The sequence below is a fragment of the Nicotiana sylvestris genome, chromosome 12 (assembly GCF_000393655.2).
Source record: "Nicotiana sylvestris chromosome 12, ASM39365v2, whole genome shotgun sequence".
Lineage (NCBI taxonomy): Eukaryota > Viridiplantae > Streptophyta > Magnoliopsida > Solanales > Solanaceae > Nicotiana > Nicotiana sylvestris.
The window spans coordinates 40,442,445-40,462,193 of record NC_091068.1 but is presented as its reverse complement, the minus strand read 5'-3'; the positions used below and the strand labels follow the sequence as shown (position 1 = coordinate 40,462,193).

Sequence of the window (19,749 nt, the reverse complement as noted above, 5' to 3'; positions counted from 1 at the left end):
TATGAAAATCTCACCTATCAACCAGAAAATGCCGAAATCTTAATTTTGCCAATTCAAGCCTAAACCTTCCACGGACTTCCAAAATGCATTCCGATCACGCTCCTAAGTCCCAAGTCACCTAACGAAGCTAACAAAATCATAATCCTGATCCGAGATCATATACAAACAAGTCACATCTTGGTCAATCCTTTCAAATTTTAAGCTTTAAATTGGGAACTGTTCTTCCAATTTCATTCCGATTACTCTGAAAACCAAAACCAACTATTAACATAAGTCATAATACATCACACGGGGAATTCATTCCCGATAACTAGCGATCAAAACTGCAAAAGCTCAAAATGACCGATCGAATCGTTACAACTCTAAATGAGGTTTTTAAGGCCTCGGAAGCACAGAATGGATAAGAAAACAGATGATGACCCCTTTGGGTCGTCACATTCTCCACCTCTAAAACAACTTTTCGTCCTCGAACGGACAGAAGAAGTAAGTACTGAGTCAGGAAAAAGATGGGGATAACGGCTCCGCATATCGGACTCGGACTCCCAGGTCGATGCCTCAGGAGGTTGACCTCTCCACTGAACACGAACAGAAGGAAAACTCTTCGACCTCAACTGACGAACCTGCCGGTCTAGAATAGCCACCGGCTCCTCCTCATAAGACAAGTCTTTGTCCAACTGGACAGTGCTGAAATCTAACACGTGGGATGGATCGCCGTTATACTTCCGAAGCATGGACACATGAAACACTGGATGCACGATTGATAAGCTTGACGGCAATGCAAGTCTATAAGCTACCTCTCTCACTCGATCAAGAATCTCAAACGGGCCAATGAACCTAGGGCTAAGCTTGCCTTTCTTTCCAAATCTCATCACGCCCTTCATAGGCGACACTCAGAGCAATACTCGCTCACCAACCATGAAAGCCACATCTCGAACCTTGCGGTCTGCATAACTCTTTTGCCTGGAATGAGTTGTACGAAGCCTATCTTGAATGATCCTGACCTTGTCCAAGGCCTCCTGAACCAGATCCGTACCCAACAATCGAGCTTTCCCCGGCTCAAACCATCCAATCGGAGATCGACATCACCTACCATACAAAGCCTCATAAGCAGCCATCTAGATGATCGACTGGTAGTTGTTAATGTAGGCAAACTCTGCTAAAAGCAAAAACTGATCCCACGAGCCTCTAAAATCAATGACACAAGCTCGGAGCATATCCTCCAAAATCTGAATAGTCCGTTCGGACTGGCCATCCGTCTGGGGATGAAATGATGTACTCAACTCCACCTGAGTGCCCAACTCTCGCTTAACTGCTCTCCAGAAACGCGAGGTAAACTGCGTACCTCGGTCCGAAATGATAGACACAGGCATACCATGAAGACGAACAATCTCCCGAATATAGATCTCAGCTAACCTCTTGGATGAATAGGAGACTGCCACAAGAATGAAATGCGCTGACTTGGTTAGCCTATCAACAATGACCCATATTGCGTCAAACTTCCTCCGAGTCTGCGAGAGCCCAACAACGAAATCCATAGTGATCCGCTCCCACTTCTACTCGGGAATCTCAATCCTATGAAACAATCCACCAGGCCTCTGATGCTCATACTTAACCTGCTGGCAATTCAAACACTGAGCCAAATATGCAACAATATCCTTCTTCATTCTATGCCACCAATAATGTTGCCACAAATCCTGATACATCTTTGCGGCGCCCGGATGAATAGAGTACCTGGAGCTATGGGCCTTCTCTAAAATCAACTCTCGAAGCCCATCTATATTAGGCACACAAACTCGACCCTGCAATCTCAAAACTCCATCATCACCTAAGGTAACCTGCTTGGCACCTCCACGCTACACCGTGTCTCTAAGGACACACAAATGAGGATCATCATATTGCCGATCACGGATATGCTCCAATAAAGAAGAACGAGCGACTGTGCAAGCTAATACACGACTAGGCTTAGAAATATCCAACCTCATAAACCGATTGGCCAAAGCCTAAACATCCAAGGCAAGCGGTCTCTCACTGACCGAAATATAAGTAAGAGTGCCCATACTGGCTGACTTCCTACTCAAGGCATCGGCCACCACATTGGCCTTTTCCGGGTGATATAAGATAGTGATGTCATAATCTTTCAACAACTCCAACCACCTTCTCCGCCTCAAATTCAACTCCTTTTGCTTGAACAAATACTGAAGACTCTTATGATCCGTGAACACCTCACACGCCACGCCATACAGATAGTGCTTCTAAATCTTCAATGCGTGAACAATGGCTGCCAACTCTACATCATGAACCGGATAGTTCTTCTCATGAATCTTCAACTGCCTCGAAGCATAGGCAATGACCTTTCCATCTTGCATCAACACTGCACCAAGCCCAATACGAGATGCATTACAATAAACTATATAAGGCCCTGAACCTGTGGGCAAAATCAACACCGGTGTCATAGTTAGAGCTGTCTTGAGCTTCTGAAAGCTCGCCTCACACTCGTCCAACCATCTGAAACCCTTCTGGGTCAACCTGGCCATCGGGGCTGCGATAGATGAGAACCCCTCTACGAACCAACGATAGTAGCCTACCAATCCCAAGAAACTCCGAATCTCTGTAGCTAATGCTGGTCTAGGCCAATTTTTGACTACCTCAATCTTCTTCGTATCAACTTGAATACCCTCTGCTGACACAACATGACCCAGGAATGCAATTGAACTCAACCAGAACTCACACTTTGAGAACTTAGCATGTAACTGACTATCCTTTAGAGTCTGAAGAATCACTCTGAGATATTGCTCGTGTTCCTCCTGGCTACAAGAATATATCAAAATATCATCAATGAAGACGATCACGAACGAGTCCAAATAAGGCCTGAACACTCGGTTCATCAAATCTATAAAGGCTGCTGGGGCATTTGTCAACCTGAACGACATAACCAAGAACTTATAATGCCCGTACCGAGTGCGGAAAGCTGTCTTAGGGACATCGGAGGCCCTAATCCTTAACTGATGGTAGCCAGATCTTAAGTCTATCTTTGAAAATACCTTGGCACCTTGAAGCTGATCGAATAAATCATCAATCATCGGCAATAGATACTTATTCTTGATTGTAACCTTGTTCAACTGCCGGTAATCGATATACATTCTCATTGACCCATCCTTTTTCTTAAAAAACAACACCGGCGCACCCCACGGCGAAACAATGGGTCTAATGAAACCCTTCTCAATCAAGTCTTGTAACTGTTCCTTCAACTCTTTCAACTCTGGGGGGCCATGCGATACGGCGGGATAGAAATGGGCTGAGTGCCCAGAGCCAAATCAATGCAAAAGTCAATATCCCTGTCGGGTGGCATCCCCGGCAGGTCTGAAGGGAATACCTCAAAAAACTCGCAAACAACAGGCACAGAATCAATAGAGGGAACCTCATCACTAGAATCGCAATCATACGCCAAATAGGCCAAACACCCCTTCTCGACCATACACCGAGCCTTCACATACGAGATAACACTGCGGGTAGAATGACCAGGAGTCCCTCTCCACTCTAAACGAGGCATACCCGGTAAAACTAAGGTCGTAGTCTTAGCGTGGAAATCCAAGATAGCGTGGTAATGTGATAACCAGTCCATCCCCAATATAACATCGAAATCAACCATGTCTAAAAGCAACAAATCTACACGAGTCTCAAGACCCCCGATTACCATAATACAAGAATGATGGACTCGATCAACCACAATGGAATCACCTACCGGTATAGACACATAAATAGGATCACTCAATGAATCACTAGGCATAATCAGATGCGGTACAAAGTAAGACGACACATACGAGTACGTAGACCCTGGATCAAATGGCACCGAAGCACCTCTATCACAAACCAGAATAATACCTGTAATGACTGCATCTGAAGCCTCAGCCTCGGGCCTGGCTGGAAGGGCGTAACATCGGGGCTGGGTCCCACCACCCTGAACTACCTCTCTGGGACGGCCTACTGCTGGCTGGCCTCCACCTCTAGCGGCCTGAGCTCCACCTCTAGAACCTCCACCTCTAGCACCTCTACCCCCACCCCTAGCTGGCTGGGTGGCCTGTGAAACACCTGGGCCTGAACCATAGCACGAGAACCTTGATGCAGAGAACTGCTCGAAGCTCGAGGGCAATACCTAGCAATGTGCCTCATGTCGCCACAAGTAAAACAAGCCCTCGGCTGTTGGGGCTGACGACCCTAGAAACTCTGAAGTGGTGGTGCACTGAAGGACTGTTGATCAGAATACTGCATCGGAGGACCACGACTACCTAAAGCACCGTGAGAAACCTGAAGAGCTGACTGAAAGGGCCTAGGAGGATGGCCTCTACCATATGAATCTCTACCTCCAGATGAGGTACCACTGAATCTGCCTGAATGATGGGGCCTCTTATCCGACCCATGACTACCTCCCTGCGACAGAACCATCTCAACTCTACGGGCCACATTGGCTGCCTCCTGAAAGGTGATCTCACTCCCAGTCTCCCTAGCCAACTAAAGACGAATCGGTTGAATCAGACCATCAATAAACCTCCTCACCCTCTCTCTCTCTCTCGGTAGGAAGTATGACAAGAGCAAGGTGAGCTAAGTCAATGAACTTGGTCTCATACTGGGTAACAGTCATGAAACCCTGTTGGAGGCGCTCAAACTGCCTCCGATAGGCCTCTATCTGAGTAATGGGGAGAAACTTCTCCAGAAATAACACTAAAAACTGCTCCCAAGTCAAGGCTAGCAAACCGGCTGGTCTAGCTAATCAATAATCTCTCCACCAAGTCTTGGCGGATCCCGACAGACAAAAGGTAGCAAAATCAACTCCATTGGTCTCAACGATCCCCATGTTCCAAAAAACCTCGTGACAACTATCCAGATAATCCTGCGGATCCTCAGTAGATGCACCACTGAATGTAGAAGTGAAGAGCTTGGTGAACCTATCCAGCCTCCACAAAGCATCGCCGGACATAGCCGCTCCATCGCCGGTCTGAGCTACTACACCCGGCTGAACTGCTCCAGCTGGCAGAACCGCTGGAATCTGAATCTGGGGAGCCACCTGCTCCGGAGTGCGAGTAGCAGGAGTCTGAGCCCCTCCTCCAACCTGAGAAGTGGTTGTTGCTACAGGAAGTGAACCTGCTCGGGTGACACTCTCCATGAGGCCCACCAATCGGACCAGAGCGTCCTGAAGAACTGGGGTGGCAATGAACCCCTCTGGGACCTGAGCTGGGCCCACCGGAACTGCTGGGGCCAGAACCTCCTCCTCAAAATCAACCTGAGGATCCGCCACTGGTGTTGCTGCTCGGGGCTGAGCTCTACCCCTACCTCGGCCTCTAGCACGGCCTCAGCCTCGCCCTCTACCCCTCGCAGGAGCTGCTGCTGGGGGCTCGGGCTACTAAGCGGTAGATGAGGAAGCGCGTTTTCTCGCCATCTGCGAAAGCATAGAGTAGGAAGGCAATTAGTATTGAGAAACAAAACCGCACAATAGGAAAGAACAAATGTGAAATTTTCCTAACTCTGTAGCCTTTTGGGATAAATATAGACGTCTCTGTACCGATCCCTCAGACTCTACTGAGCTTGTCCGTGAATTGTGAGACCTATGTAACCTAGAGCTCTGATACCAACTTGTCACGACCCGGATTTCCCACCCTCGGGAGTCATGATGGCGCCTACTCGTAGAAGCTAGGAAAGCCATGAACTTGGAAATCATTAACTCCTTTATTTTAAAACTTCTTACCAATTAAAATAACAAGGAAATAAACCTTTAAATAACAGCGGAATATGAAATTTAGCAGAAGTCTTAAATAAATAGAAAACGAAAATGTCTCAAAGACCATCACGTGCCTCTAACCAGAACCTGGTGTCACAACATCCACGGACTAGTAAGAGTACTAAATACAACGGTTTGAAAGAAATATAGCAATGTTTGTCTTGAATACAGGATATAAGAGAATATGAAATAAGATAGAGGAGACGCCGGGCCTGCGGACGCCTGCAAGGCTACCTCGGTGTCTCGGTGGACTGAAGGCTAGCTCCCGAGCTACTGCTACTGAACTAAAGCTACTTCGGTATCTACACAAAGTGCAGAGTGTAGTATCAGCACAACCGACCCCATGTGCTGGTAAGTGTCTGGCCTAACCCCAGCGAGGTAGTGACGAGGCTAGGACCAGACTCCAGATAACCTGTGCAGTTATATAATATATGGCGGAAAAAAAATAAACAGGTAATAAGCAATCAAAGCTGGGAAAGGGGAACATGCTTCGGGGGTAGCAGATAAAACAGAATATCAAAGAATAATAAGGAAACTACAATTTAATTTCTAACACAGATAAAAAGAAATAAGACAACTTTCACTTTCAGTTTCATCTTGTTGCAGGCGTGCAACCCGATCCCATTTCTCATATTTTGTGGTAGGCGTACCATCCGCTCCCATTTCATTATATCTTGTGGTAGGCGTACCACCCGCTCCTATTTCATTATATCTCATGGTAGGCATACCACCCGCTTCCTTTTTATTATATCCCGTGGTAGGAGTACCACCCGCTCCCATTTCATCGATCTTGTGGTAGGCGTACCACCCGCTCCCATTTTATCATATCTTGTGGTAGGCGTACCACCCTCTCCCATTTACAAGTCATCACAAAATTACAAAATAATTCCTGCATGGGAACAAAAATAATATAATATTCCCGGCAAGGGAACAACAATATCGAAACAGTCATCCCGGCAAGGGAAAATCAGCTATAACCAAATCCTAACTCATTTTGTACTCAGCTCAATTAATGACAATACTCAATCATAACTAAGATCTACGAAGATAAAATCAATCTTTACTCAATATAGGATATCATTAATTAAAGCATCCGAAGTTCCATCTAAGAGCACAACAACGTTCAAATTTAAGACTCACGGTCATGCTCGACAGCAACGTATAGATACTCGTCACCATGCCTATACGTCGCACTCAATAAGAAGCAAGTAGCAAATAGGACTCAACTCCTAATCCCTCAAGCTGAGGTTAGACCGAACACTTACCTCGATCTTTCACGGCCAACTCAAGCCTCGAACACTGCTTTTCCTCTCAAATTCGGCTTCAACCCAATCGAATCTATACATAATTGACTCAATATCATCAATAAGTGCTAAACAATTCGAATTCAATGCCTAATTGTAGCTTCCCAAGTATTCTTCCCAAAAACCCAAAAATCGACCCCGGGCTCGCTTGGTCAAAACACGAGGTTCGGACCAAAATCAAATCACCCATTCATCCACGAGCCCGAATATATAATTTGTTTTCAAATCTGACCCCAAAATGAGGTCTAAATCAAGAAAAATAAAAAAGCCCTAACTCTACCCAAATCCCTAATTTTCTACCCTTAATCATATATTTTAGGCCTAGAAATTCATTAGATGTTGAGGAAAATGGAAGAAAACGAGTTGGATATTACTTACCCAAGAAGTTTTGGTGAAAAAGTGCTTCAAGGATCGTCTTGGAGCTTTGGAGAAGAAGTTTTGCAAAATTTTGAGAAATCCTGTTTGCATTCTGTTTTTGAAACTTAAAATAACTGGGCAATTTAAAGCTACGCGTTCACCTCTCGCGTTCGTGATGGCTCAGGCCTTTTGGCCTTCGCGTTCGCGTCAAGAGGCTCGCAATCACGAAGCTACAGCTTCTCGAGCCCTCGCGTCCACGTGCAAACGAACGCGTTCGCGAAGAACGAATTGGGTGGCCCTCCCCTGAACCCTACGCGTTCTCAAATGTAGAGCCGCGTTCGCGAAGGGTTTCCCCCCTCAGCTTCGCATTCGCGTCCCAAAGCTCGCGTTCGCGATGAAGAAACTGGTCACCTGGGATCTTTGCCTTACGCGTTCGCGAGTGGGACCACGCGAACGCGAAGAACAAATTCCCTGTGCACTGACTGCAGAAAACCTACAACTTTTACAAGGCTAAAACCATTCCGAAATACTCCCGAGCTCTCAGGGCTCCTAACTAAACACATGTACTAACTCAACAACATCATACGAACTTATCCGTGCGATCAAGTCGCCTAAATAACCTCAAAACAATGAATCAAACCTCAAAATCAAGAATTTTTCCAAAAACTTCATCAAGTTTCAAATTTAGGATTTCAAGTCCGAAACACGTCAAATGACGTCCGATTTCAACCAAATTTTATAGAAAGAACTTAAAACATATATAAGACCTGTACCAGGCGCCGGAACCAAAATACGGGCCCGATACCATCGCTTTCTAATCAGATTTCATTTCCAATTTCCTTAAACATTTTCAAAATACAATTTTACTTAAAAATTCATTTCTTGGGCTTGGGACCTCGAAATTCGATTCCGGATATATGCCCACGTCCCATATTTTCCTACGGACCCTCCGAGACCGTCAAATCACAGGTCCGGGTCCGTTTGCCAAAAATATTGACCAAAGTCAAACTTATTCATTTTAACACCACAACTTAGCATTTTTCACAAAATTTCATATTTAAGCTTTTTGGCTACGCGCCCGAACTGTGCACGCAAATCGAAGCGACTCTAAATGAGGTTTTCAAGGCCTCTGAAGCACAGAATGGATAAGAAAACAGGTGATGACCCATTTGAGTCGTCACACACACGATGCCACATGAATTGTTTTGTCCATGTGGCCTTTTTTTACAATAAATATATATATTTTTATCCTTTTAAGTCCACCAATCGTTTTAATCAGTTTTTTCGTGCCAAAATATGTATAATTTTCTGTTTGAAACATTGTTATTTTGATTAGAATTTTCTATTTGGCTAAAAAATAATAATATTTTAATCAAGTTATTTTTACATATTTGGTCAAGAAAAGAAGGAATACACAATTAGAACATATTATTATTGCATCTAAAAAATAAAAAATATGTTGTTGGAACTCCATATATTGGCTAAATAAATATTTTAGCTAAGAATACTAGTAAACTTTTGACCAAATATTTGCGAATTTGACTCGAAAAAGAAAAAAATACATAGTTTAAATAAATAATCATTGCATGAAAATAAAAATAAAAATACACAATATTTTTTTTTCTTTTTGGAGAAAATACACCATTTGGACTTTATTATTTTGCTAAATCTTCTTTTTATTTGGATAAAATAAATGGAGTTTCAACTAACTTTTGTAAATTTCGATCGGAAAAAGATAAGAAATATATAGTTGAAATATATATTCATTGTATCTAAAAAAATACAATTGGGATAAAAAAATAAATAATGTATATTAAGAATAAATAACGAGAAATACAGTTGGAACAAATAAATCACTATATTTGATTATGTGACAATTAAATTTAAAAAATACCTCACTTGGAAGCTGATTTCGATTTTTCATCCCTCCCACGCGCCTAAAAGAGAGTGTATTCACGTTGTTTCCCACATCAACATCTAAGGGCGGTCAAGAGAATCAAATTTTCAAATTTAGGGGTATTAACGACTACGTGAAATTTAAGGGGAAACTAAATAAAAGTTGTCAAATTTAAGAGGGTCCTAAACATTTCTGTCGAAAATAAGTGATAAAACTATTCATTTTTTCAGAAAAATATCTTCCTTCGTACCAATCACACCCTCAAGGCATGGTTTTAATATAACAAGTAAGTAGAGTTGTCAAAGCGGGTCGGCCCAACCCAACTCTTGTGGGCCACGAAAGTTGATGGGCTAGGACGGGCTGACCCTTCATGCAAAAGGGCCTTAAAATGGCTAGCCCAATCCAGCCCTAAGAGGGCCACAGGCTAGGACGGGCCAGCCCTTTCTTTTTAGTCTTTTTTTATAAGATAATTTTATTTTCAAATGGTTAATGAAGCTTCAAGAATCAAGATAAGATGACTAATAAAGAAATGGAAAAGACTTGAAAACATACCAATAAAAGCCAAAATATGATCCATATACATAAATAGATGCATATAGAAGAGACATAAACCCAAAGTAAAATAGAGAAATATATATATGCATGTGAATAAAATATGAAGCAAACAGATCATTAGTCAAGTACATAATGGATTAAATAGTCCAAATATTAAACTTATTTATTTGTAAGATAGTAAGATTAGTAAACTCCAGAGAAAAAAAATTAATTACCTTGTAGTAAGTCGTCGATACCGAAGATCAGGAAAGAGATAGCGATAAAGAATTGAGGATTGAGGGGAGGTAGGCAGAGAATTGCGGTAGTATGTTGACTATTGAGGAAGAAAAGTTTATGATTAGGGTGCAAGACTTACGTCTTTAGCCCATTCTAAATCTTTATTTCCATTTTTTTTAAATTTAAATTCGAATTAAATAAATTATTGACCCGCGGGCCAGCCTCAGCCAAGCCTCGGTCAAGCCTCAAGGGCCGCGGGCTAACTTGGGTCGGACTTCTTAGCCTCAGTTATAAAATTTGCTGAAAATATCTTAGCCCAACCCTACCTTAATAGCGGGCTGGATTGTGGTGGCCTCGTGGGCTGAGCCCATTTTGACGACTCTACACGTAAATATTGACAATAATTAGTAGAAAACAAAGTTATTCAAATATAAAATTATTTTGAACAAGTCATTCTCATAATAAAACATTATATGCAATACTAAAGTAGGAGTTCTATTAAAGAATAATTTAATTTTAAAAAGGAAAAAGGAAGAAAAGTCACTTTTTGTATGGAATATCATGTAATTACCAATAATTTATAATTTTCTTAGAAACTTTTTCATGATAATCCCTTTAGAAATGAAGAATTACACTCTTTCAATTACAGTAAATTTAGGATTAACCAAAGAATTACATGAACAAACAAACTAGACAACTCAAAATTCTTACGTGACTTTTCAAACATATCATCAGTCCTTTCTAAAGCAAAGGTTCATCATGAGATATTTTATCTATCACAAGACAGGAATGTAAGCTCCACAAATTTAAAAATTAAACTACATCCAAAATGAATCATATAAAAGATATTCTATAAGTCTAACAAAATTTTTATAATTTATTCCTTAAAACGCAAACACTGAATTTACCATCCAAAATCACAACTATATACATACATACATAACAATAAACTGCAGATTGTGGAATATATAATAATATACCACTTCAAAAGTGGGTTCACAATTCGGTAAAAATTGAAGATAATCAGGAACTTCAATTCGGTAAAAATTGAATATACTGGAGTTATAAAAAATGAAACCAAAAAAGAGAAAGATCAATTAGTACCAAATTAGGTTTGATTTTAGTATAATATTTTCAAAAATAAAATACCAAAAGATATCAGATCAAAAAATTTCAAAGCTATATCGAATCAATCCATGAATACTTGGTTGGAATACGATTTATACCGGTATAAGTTATGCCGGTATAAGTTATATTAAGATAAGTTATGTTGGGATTAGTTATGATGGTATTGTTGTTTATTCATTGTTTGGTATGTTGTATTAAGAATGACAATTGCATAGTTTCTAATTAAAAATAAGGTATAAGTTATACCGGAGCTAATTACCCCACCTTCTATAAGGTATAAGTTATCTCGGTGTTAAAATTAACACCAGGATAACTTATACCTGGTTTGCTAACCAAACAGAGTATTAAGGTGGTATTAAATTTTTATACCACCCTTATACCTTCTTATACCTCATACCAAACGACCCCTTAGGGGTCACTTGGTTGGAATATGATTTATACATGTATAAGTTATATTGGGATAAGTTATGTTGGGATTAGTTATGCCGTGATTGTTGTTTATTTATTATTTGATATGTTGTATTAAGAATGACAATTGCATAGTTTCTAATAAGAAGGTATAAGTTATACCAGTGCTAATTATCCCACCTTCTATAAGGTATAAGTTATCCCAGTATTAAAATTAACACTGGATAATTTATACCCGGTTTGCTAACCAAACACAGTAGTAACGTGATATTAAATTTTTATACCACCTTTATACCTTTTTATACCTCATACCAAATGACCCCTTAGTTGTCTACTTCCACCGGGATTGATATGATCCCGATGTCCTTAATCAGAAATCTCAAGTCCAAGTAATTAAAATTAAAAAAAAATATTGTAAAAGGTTTTCTCCTTTAATAGGTCTAACTTGAACTCAATTTAATCGACCCACAAAACAGACACCATATACAGAGTAATAAATCAAAAACCAACGACTAGTTCAAGACGAGTATTTATTTTGCCTTTAAGAGTTTGTTTGGATTATTATTACGTATCGTTTCATAATGTATCGTATTATATTATACTGCATTATATTGTATTGTTTGATGAATACAACGTTTGAATATATTGTATCGTTTGCCGCCGTTTCATGATGTCACACTTCAACAATATGAAGAATAAACTTGCAACACTACTAAGAAAAAATAAATACAGAGTAGAATTTAATATAAAAAAGTAAGTTAAAGAATAAAATATGATTATTTAATAATAAGAAAAGACAAGATGAAAGGAAAAAAAGCAAGAAAATGATGCCATCACACAAATTCTACCGTTCCATAAAGTGTCACTTTTTATTGTTACGTAACGATAAATTTAACGATACGATATTATAAAATACAAGTAACAATCAAAACAAATATTATATTTAAAGTAACATAACAATACAATACAATAGGTAACAACCCTCCAAACAAGTTGTAAACCATTATTTTTAATTGCAAAATACACTTATTAGTCAGAGGGGCACAATTGTGCATTCATATAACAAGAAGCCCCTATATAGTAAAACCCGCAAACTTGAAAAACTCCACCTTTTTATTCCCCACTCTCTCCTTTTTCTCGCTATCCTACTACTACTTGCTCCAGCTTCTTTCATCTCTGAACATTGTTTTCTCCTTCCTCCTATATCGTCTAGAGAGAGAAATATTTTTTAGAGAGAGAGAGAAATATTTTTTAGAGAGAGAGAAAAAATGGTGGATGAGTTCATGGTGTGTGTGGATAGGATCATAATAGCAACAACATGTTTTGGAGAGTCAGAGTCAGTCGTCAATGGGAGAGAAATTAGCCTTTTGACTAATAATGATGTTGCAAATTTGAGTGTTGAAAATAATTCAAGGGAAATGACGAGTGGAGGGGAGGGTTGTTCAAAGGGAAGTGTAATTAGAGAGTGTAGAATTTGTCAAGAAGAAGATGAAGAAAATGATATGGAAGCTCCTTGTGCTTGCAATGGCACTCTCAAGGTTCAAATTTCTTTCTGGGGTTGCCTTAAATTTTAAATTTTTTTCTTAAAGTTGAAATCTTTGTTATAAATTTCAGTTTTTTATTTTCTTTCTTGGGTTGGCTTAGGAAATGTGCTTTCTTTCTACTCTTTTCTTTTTCTTTTTGTTATTTTAGTTTTTTTCTTTTAAATTTGTTTCTTAAAGTTGAAATTATTTTGGTTGTAACAGTCAGTTTTTGCTACCCTTTTTATTTCTATTCTTCTTCCCTTTCTGGGGTTGCTTTAAATTTTCTTTTGAATTTTTTCTTATATTTGAAAATTTTTGGTAACAAGTTTAAGTTTTTGCTACCACTTTGCCTTTGCTTTAGCTTGAGAAATGTGTCTTGTTTCTTCTCTTTCCTCATCTTGATTTATTTCAAATGAGTACAAAAAATTTCTTTCTCTTTCCTTGGTTTGTTAGTCTATGTAATATAAAAATAAAAGATTGATGCTTTTTATGTCTTTATGGAAGACTTCAATTTTCTTCTTTTATTTGTTTAATTAACTTTTAGCAACTCCCTATATAAATCATATAAAATGTCAAACGAATTGCACTAACCCATAAAACCTTTTTAACAAATCCAACTTCTTGTAACCAAATTCTTTTTTTTTTTTTTGGAGTTTGTAGATTTCTTTTTGATTTTTCACATGAGGAATGCTGTATGCTCTGCAACTTTAGGAGTTATTTTTGTTCTTATCTGGAAATAAATCAATAATTGTGCTTGATCACCAAACTTTACTATTTTACAAACCTTTTCATTAAATGTGGATTTTGAAAATTCTATTCTCTTTGAAGAGAAAACTTACCTGCAGCAGAAAATGTGCACCAAACAGTAAATGTATGACAAGAGTCTTTTAACCAAAAGTTTGTTACCTAACCACAGTTAATCATTAACATTTGTAATTGTAATTGTAACTCTTGTGATTAAGGGTATGTTTGGCCATAAAAAAAGATTCTTGAAGTTAAAATTGAAAGTTATTTTTCAAAATTTTCACATGAAAGCACTCACAAAAATTCAAAAACAACTACAAATTATATTCATGTCCGAACACAACTCTAATTTTCAAATACCATTTTCAACTTGAAATTTTTTGACCTTTTTCTAAAATTTCACAATTCTTATGTCCACCCTCTAAATAAGTTTTAGGGGTTATATTGCGATTTAATTACTTTTTAAGGGAATTTATATTAGTTTTCAAATGTCATAATGTTGTTAGTTAAATGCTCTTTCAGTTATTCTGGATTCCACCTGTGGATTACAGGCAGTTATTTTAGCTTCAGTTTTTGAGCCACTTTAAATGCTTTTGAAAATAAGATACTACGTTTGAATGATCATTTTCAATGTCTCTTTGGACTGGCTCAAGCTGTTACAAATCATAATACTTATGTTCACATTGAATTTATAGAGCTTGTTAATGCTGCATTTTTACCTTTACTTTCAAGATTTCTTAAGTACACCATTAGATTGAAAAGCTAAGAACTGAAATTGTGTCATATTGGACCTGCAGTTTGCTCATAGGAAATGTATACAGAGATGGTGCAACAAAAAAGGTGACATAACCTGTGAAATCTGTAATAAGGTTGGTAAATTTTAAACACTTCCGCTGTAATTAGAAGATATTTATCTAGCCTCAAGTGAAAATTGAGATGTTATTTTTCTTCAATCAGGTCTTTTCACCAAACTATACCCTTCCACCTGCAAGAAGCAACCCTGATGTAATGGCAATTGATATCAGGTAAGGTTGTCAGTTGTATAATATTTGATGTGTTTTCTCAAATCTTGCAGTCACATTTCTGTGTAATACATGCTTCATTTAAAAAAAGTTCTTTTTTAGTTGTTGTGTGTATGGCACTTTTAGTGGTTCCGGCTCATTGAAACTTGCTGTATATGTTGGGACAAACTGTTTTGTAGGTTCATATAGTTCCGCTATCTACATGAATTGGTTAGTGAATAAGGATTAGTTGTAACCTTGCTTAATCGGCCTCCTTAAAGGAAGATAAGATATAAGAATTTACTGTTCTGTTAAACAGAATATTAATATACCAGACTCCGAAGACTTATCCATTACAAGTGAACCAGTTACGTTCAAGACTCCTGACCATATTAAACTACCTAGATTCTTTTAATCGCTTGATCCTTGAAATTGCTAAACATCTTTGATCATATAAGAAAATTTTGTACAATTACAGTACCAACTAGAAAACTGAATCTAGCTCAAATGGGGTGGAAACTGATCACTCCTTAAATTTTTACCTGATAACCACAGAGTTAGGCCCGGTTTCAGAAATAGGTCATCATTCTTATCTTTGTCTAGATCACTATCATAAATAGGACGAAGTAACTACTCCAAACAGCTTGAGTACTTAATAATTTGATGGAAATTTTAGTATGATAAATATCTGTTATTTTGAAGTAAACAATGAAACTTCATTCTTTACATAGAAACTTAGAATCTGTTATCTGAAATCTTACAAGTAGCTTTGGCATTGAATGAATTTGTTTTCTAGATCAGTAGCTAACAAGCTTTCAAGAGAAGTCTTTAGGGAAATCAATCCTTTTGAATAGTGATCTGGAACTTAGACTAAAGGTTGTTGCATAAGTTGTAATACCATCAATTTCAGAAATTCTTGTAGATTACGGATAGATTTACAACAGAATCTATCATTGCCTCATGATCAAAATGGGCAAATGGAAAACAAATATTTTGTATGACCGGTCGAAAAGTGAAGCAGCAGTGTCGGATCCAACTACACTAATATATATAATCTCAAATATCAAGTTTCCAGCATCTATTCAAGTAGTCTGTTTCTGATTGATTTTTCAAGCTTTCTGACTTCTTTGTCCTACCTTTTGTTTAAATCAGGCAAGCATGGGCCCCCGGCATGGATATTAGAAACCCTCATTTTCTGGCTTTTGCCGCAGCTGAGCGTCAATTCCTTGAATCGGAGTATGATGACTATGCCATTGCTAGCAGTGGGAGTTTAGCATGTTTCCGCTACGTTGCAATCATCGTAAGTAAAACCTGTGTAATGCTTCTACGATTTAGTGATTCTGTTCGTAAGCATAATATTATTGAAGGTGGTTTATCTTCTATTCATGCAGTTGATGCTACTCTTGCTGATTCGCCAAACATTGACGGTCACAAGGGACTTTTCAATGGTGCAGGATTCATCTACATTCTTCAATGTAAGTTAGAGTTGTAGCTCCATATATCTTTAGTCAATAACTTGTGCTGGAGAGTGGCAGTGTCATGCTGTTCCAAGACTCGGTCCTTTCATTAGGTTTGCGTAACTGAATATGATTATAATGTATGCCGTCTCGTATCAAAAATTAATATGACATTTATATCATGTTTCTGTAGTTTAAGTTGTTCGTTGTGGATGCATGTTTATTATGGACAACTTATGTTTTATTCTAGTCATTCTATACATAGCGAGACTTGCACAGACACTCTAGTAAATCTGTCTGAAGCATGTTTTGTGAACTTCAGTTTCAGATTTCACTTCTACAGCTGGTGGCTTTCCTCCTCCCTTGTTATGTAATGGCTCGGACATGGTACATGATACAATGCCGAAGAAGGAGGCAGGTGTGTTAACCTAATCGGTTATCCTAATCATTCTCCTTCCTCTTGCCTTCTGCCCTTCAATTTTGCATACCTTTTTTAGTTCTTGGTTGGCTAAATACGATGAAACCATAGTCCTAAAGAACCGAATCAAGTACAAAGAGAAGATGTGCATCTCTGATGAACCTGAGAACTAAGATTGCTTAGCTCTGCCTTATTCGAAGTAGCTTATTGGAATAAAATCAGGAAATTGGTTCCTTGGTAACTATTGCTAATTTGCTACTATTGATTCATCTCTTCGTTTCTTTTTTTTTTTTTTCCAAATATTTTTTCAGGCAGTTAGTTTTTGTCTATTAGTTTCTGAAGCACTACAACTTCTACGCTCATACATCATTGCTAACTTAAAAGACTTCCATAGAGCCAATTTCATTTAATGACTCCTTTTCCTAACAATTTCTTGGATTCTCATATGATCACTATGGTAACCATGGCTTATCCTAATACAGTTAATTCTAGTGAAATGAACCGCTGGGATTTTGAAAGTGGATTTGCACTCAATTGCTCCAGACTAAATTATCCTTGACAGAGTTGGTAGTATATGCATCTTGAAATATAGTGTACTAAAAAAGACAACATTAATGCTTTTCTTTAAGTTGCTTAATTCTGCTCTGTAAGTTGCTGTCCATTGTTAGAATTGCTTGAATGTTGCTACGTAATACTTTCTATCCAACTCAAGACCTTTTCTTGTAACGTGGTTGAGCTGAATATGAGAAATTTCATATAGTTTCATGCACATATACACAAATGATATTTTTAGTGAAGAAAGACATCTCGACTTCCTTTTCCGCTTTCTTGTTAGAGATCTTAGGCTTCTGATGGTTCTGAAACTGCAGACGGAAAGTTCTTTTGCTTTATCTTACATGTTAACGGTTGATTTCAGGGTTAAGAAGGAAGCCATGGTTGGTAGCATGACCTTTTGCAGCCTTTCTCGTCTCTAATGTTGGACAAATGCTGCTGCTGTACATCGACCTTCTCTTTCCCTAATATCTGTATTCATCTTCCAAGGTGCAAAAGTTAAGCTTAGCACTTTGGTGCTGAAAATCCCTTAGCTCTTTGAGCCACATATAAGCTCTTCCCTGGTTTCTCCTACCCGTGAACTCGTAAGCAAATGTAAATATGTGAGAATTTGAGTTCACTAGCGGTTTCTATCACCTTTTTTCTATAATTTCAGATATTCGATGTCACTGAAACAGTTGGCCATCCGTATGAAATTTCTAATGGAACAGTAAGTTATCTGCATTCTGTTGAGGTAAAGCTTCATTTAAATCATCGCAACCTTGCGATACAGTGGTCAGTTTTTTGCCCAGTATTGCATGTTTTATCTGAAAATATCGGTCTATGGGGATGGCAACATACAGATCCAGGCAGTTTTGGACAGTGCCTCTTTTCTGTGCTTATAGTGGGAAGTTAGATTAATATTATATCTTCTCTTCTGGCACTTCATTTTTTTGAAGATGCTGTAGAGGATTAAGTGAGCCAGAAAATTGGTTAAATCAAGATCTGATTAAAATTTATTTTGCATTGTTCTAAAGATTCTTATATCTATTTTTGAACTCGTGGTAGTCTAGTTGAAAGGTTCACACATGCTCAAGCAATCCTGTCCAACTCACTTTCTAGAAAATCACCCCTATCAAAAAGGGAATAGAAAGAAATATTCAGAGGCCCAAAACTCGGAAAAGGCATTTTCTTAGATTTAGTGTTCGGACCAACATCTTTTTACTTAATTTTTTTTTGAGTCCGTTTGGTTAATTTATAGAAGGAAGCTTTAGCTATGTCTCTTGATTGGAGTTCAGCATGTATAATAACACTAGTTTCTGGACACGCCCATGTTAATAAGGAAAAAAATACATTAAGAAATCACATGAGACTATTTTAAAATATGTTTTTAAATAAAGACAAAAGAAAAAGTATAAGTTCTTGCAATGATGAATGGTGATCCTATTTAGCTAATTCGATAACAATATTAAAACACCCTGCTACAGAGAAATCGTCGAACGCTAGCTATTGTAATATAATATCGATATATGGGTTCTGTATTTTCTTGAATAATACAATGAGTTAACTTGTATCATATTGCCACAACAGTGTTTCTGTTCTTCTATGACCTTTACACTTCTATGAGAAAACGTCTTCTATATACAATCTTATATGCTCAAGATTGTTAAATTGTAAGAAGATTGAACAATATCTACTACTTTAGTAAAATGACTTATGTAAATTCCTTTTCATAAATTTTATAGTAACAAATTTTTGTTAAAATATTCCGTCTCAACTATTTGGTTAGGATGATTGTCTACAAAGTTTTTATTTTTCCCAGCTTGAAGAATAAACTGATTGCTCATGCTTATTTCTTCCACATTTTTCATCCTAGAAAATCATCAAGCTTGAAAAATTTAATGAAGAATATTGAAGGTTAGCACTTCAATACATATCTTGTAACCACTCTTTTTTGGACTATTCACGTATATCATATTTCAATAAATACAAAATTTGTAACCTAAAAATAATTTTAATCACGTACACATTTATTTGAAACATAAAAAATAGAAATAAAAGTATGAAAGGCAACCATTCTTGCACATTGGTCTCTGCTGAATGATACTAAGTAAATCGATTAGTTCAAATTCACAAAAATGTTTTAAAATGTGATACCAAAATAACTTCGATTAATTCATAGTGCTATTTTTTTCTTTAACTTTTTATTTTACTAGTATTCGTACCCGTGCGTTGCGCAGAGAATATTAAATAATATAATTTATCATACAAAAATATTAGTTAAAAAACACGGTAGACACAAAGGAGTGTGAAAGAATTCCGGTTTTGTTATATTCATTGGCTCATTCGTTATATATGCTGGAGTCTTTTTGCTCTTCATGATATTTATGTACATAATCGACATTCATTATATTTCAAACAAAGACACAAGAATTTA

General features: G+C 37.8%; 1 protein-coding gene across 2 annotated transcripts; it reads left to right on the top strand.

The window, feature by feature from the left end:
* The first annotated feature begins 12,749 nt into the window (after positions 1–12,749).
* Positions 12,750–18,056, top strand: LOC104233705 (uncharacterized). 2 transcript variants are annotated; one of them, XM_070165589.1, is made up of 7 exons: positions 12,750–13,176; positions 14,703–14,774; positions 14,863–14,930; positions 16,059–16,206; positions 16,298–16,381; positions 16,686–16,781; positions 17,698–18,056. In XM_070165589.1, exons 1-7 carry the CDS (start codon positions 12,907–12,909, stop codon positions 17,701–17,703), a joined length of 744 nt encoding a protein of 247 aa, XP_070021690.1. In that variant the 5' UTR covers positions 12,750–12,906; the 3' UTR covers positions 17,704–18,056. The 2 variants fall into 2 exon arrangements, with proteins under 2 accessions (XP_070021690.1, XP_070021691.1); XM_070165590.1 differs by lacking the exon at positions 16,686–16,781 and having other exon boundaries at positions 12,781–13,176.
* The last annotated feature ends 1,693 nt before the right edge of the window (positions 18,057–19,749 follow it).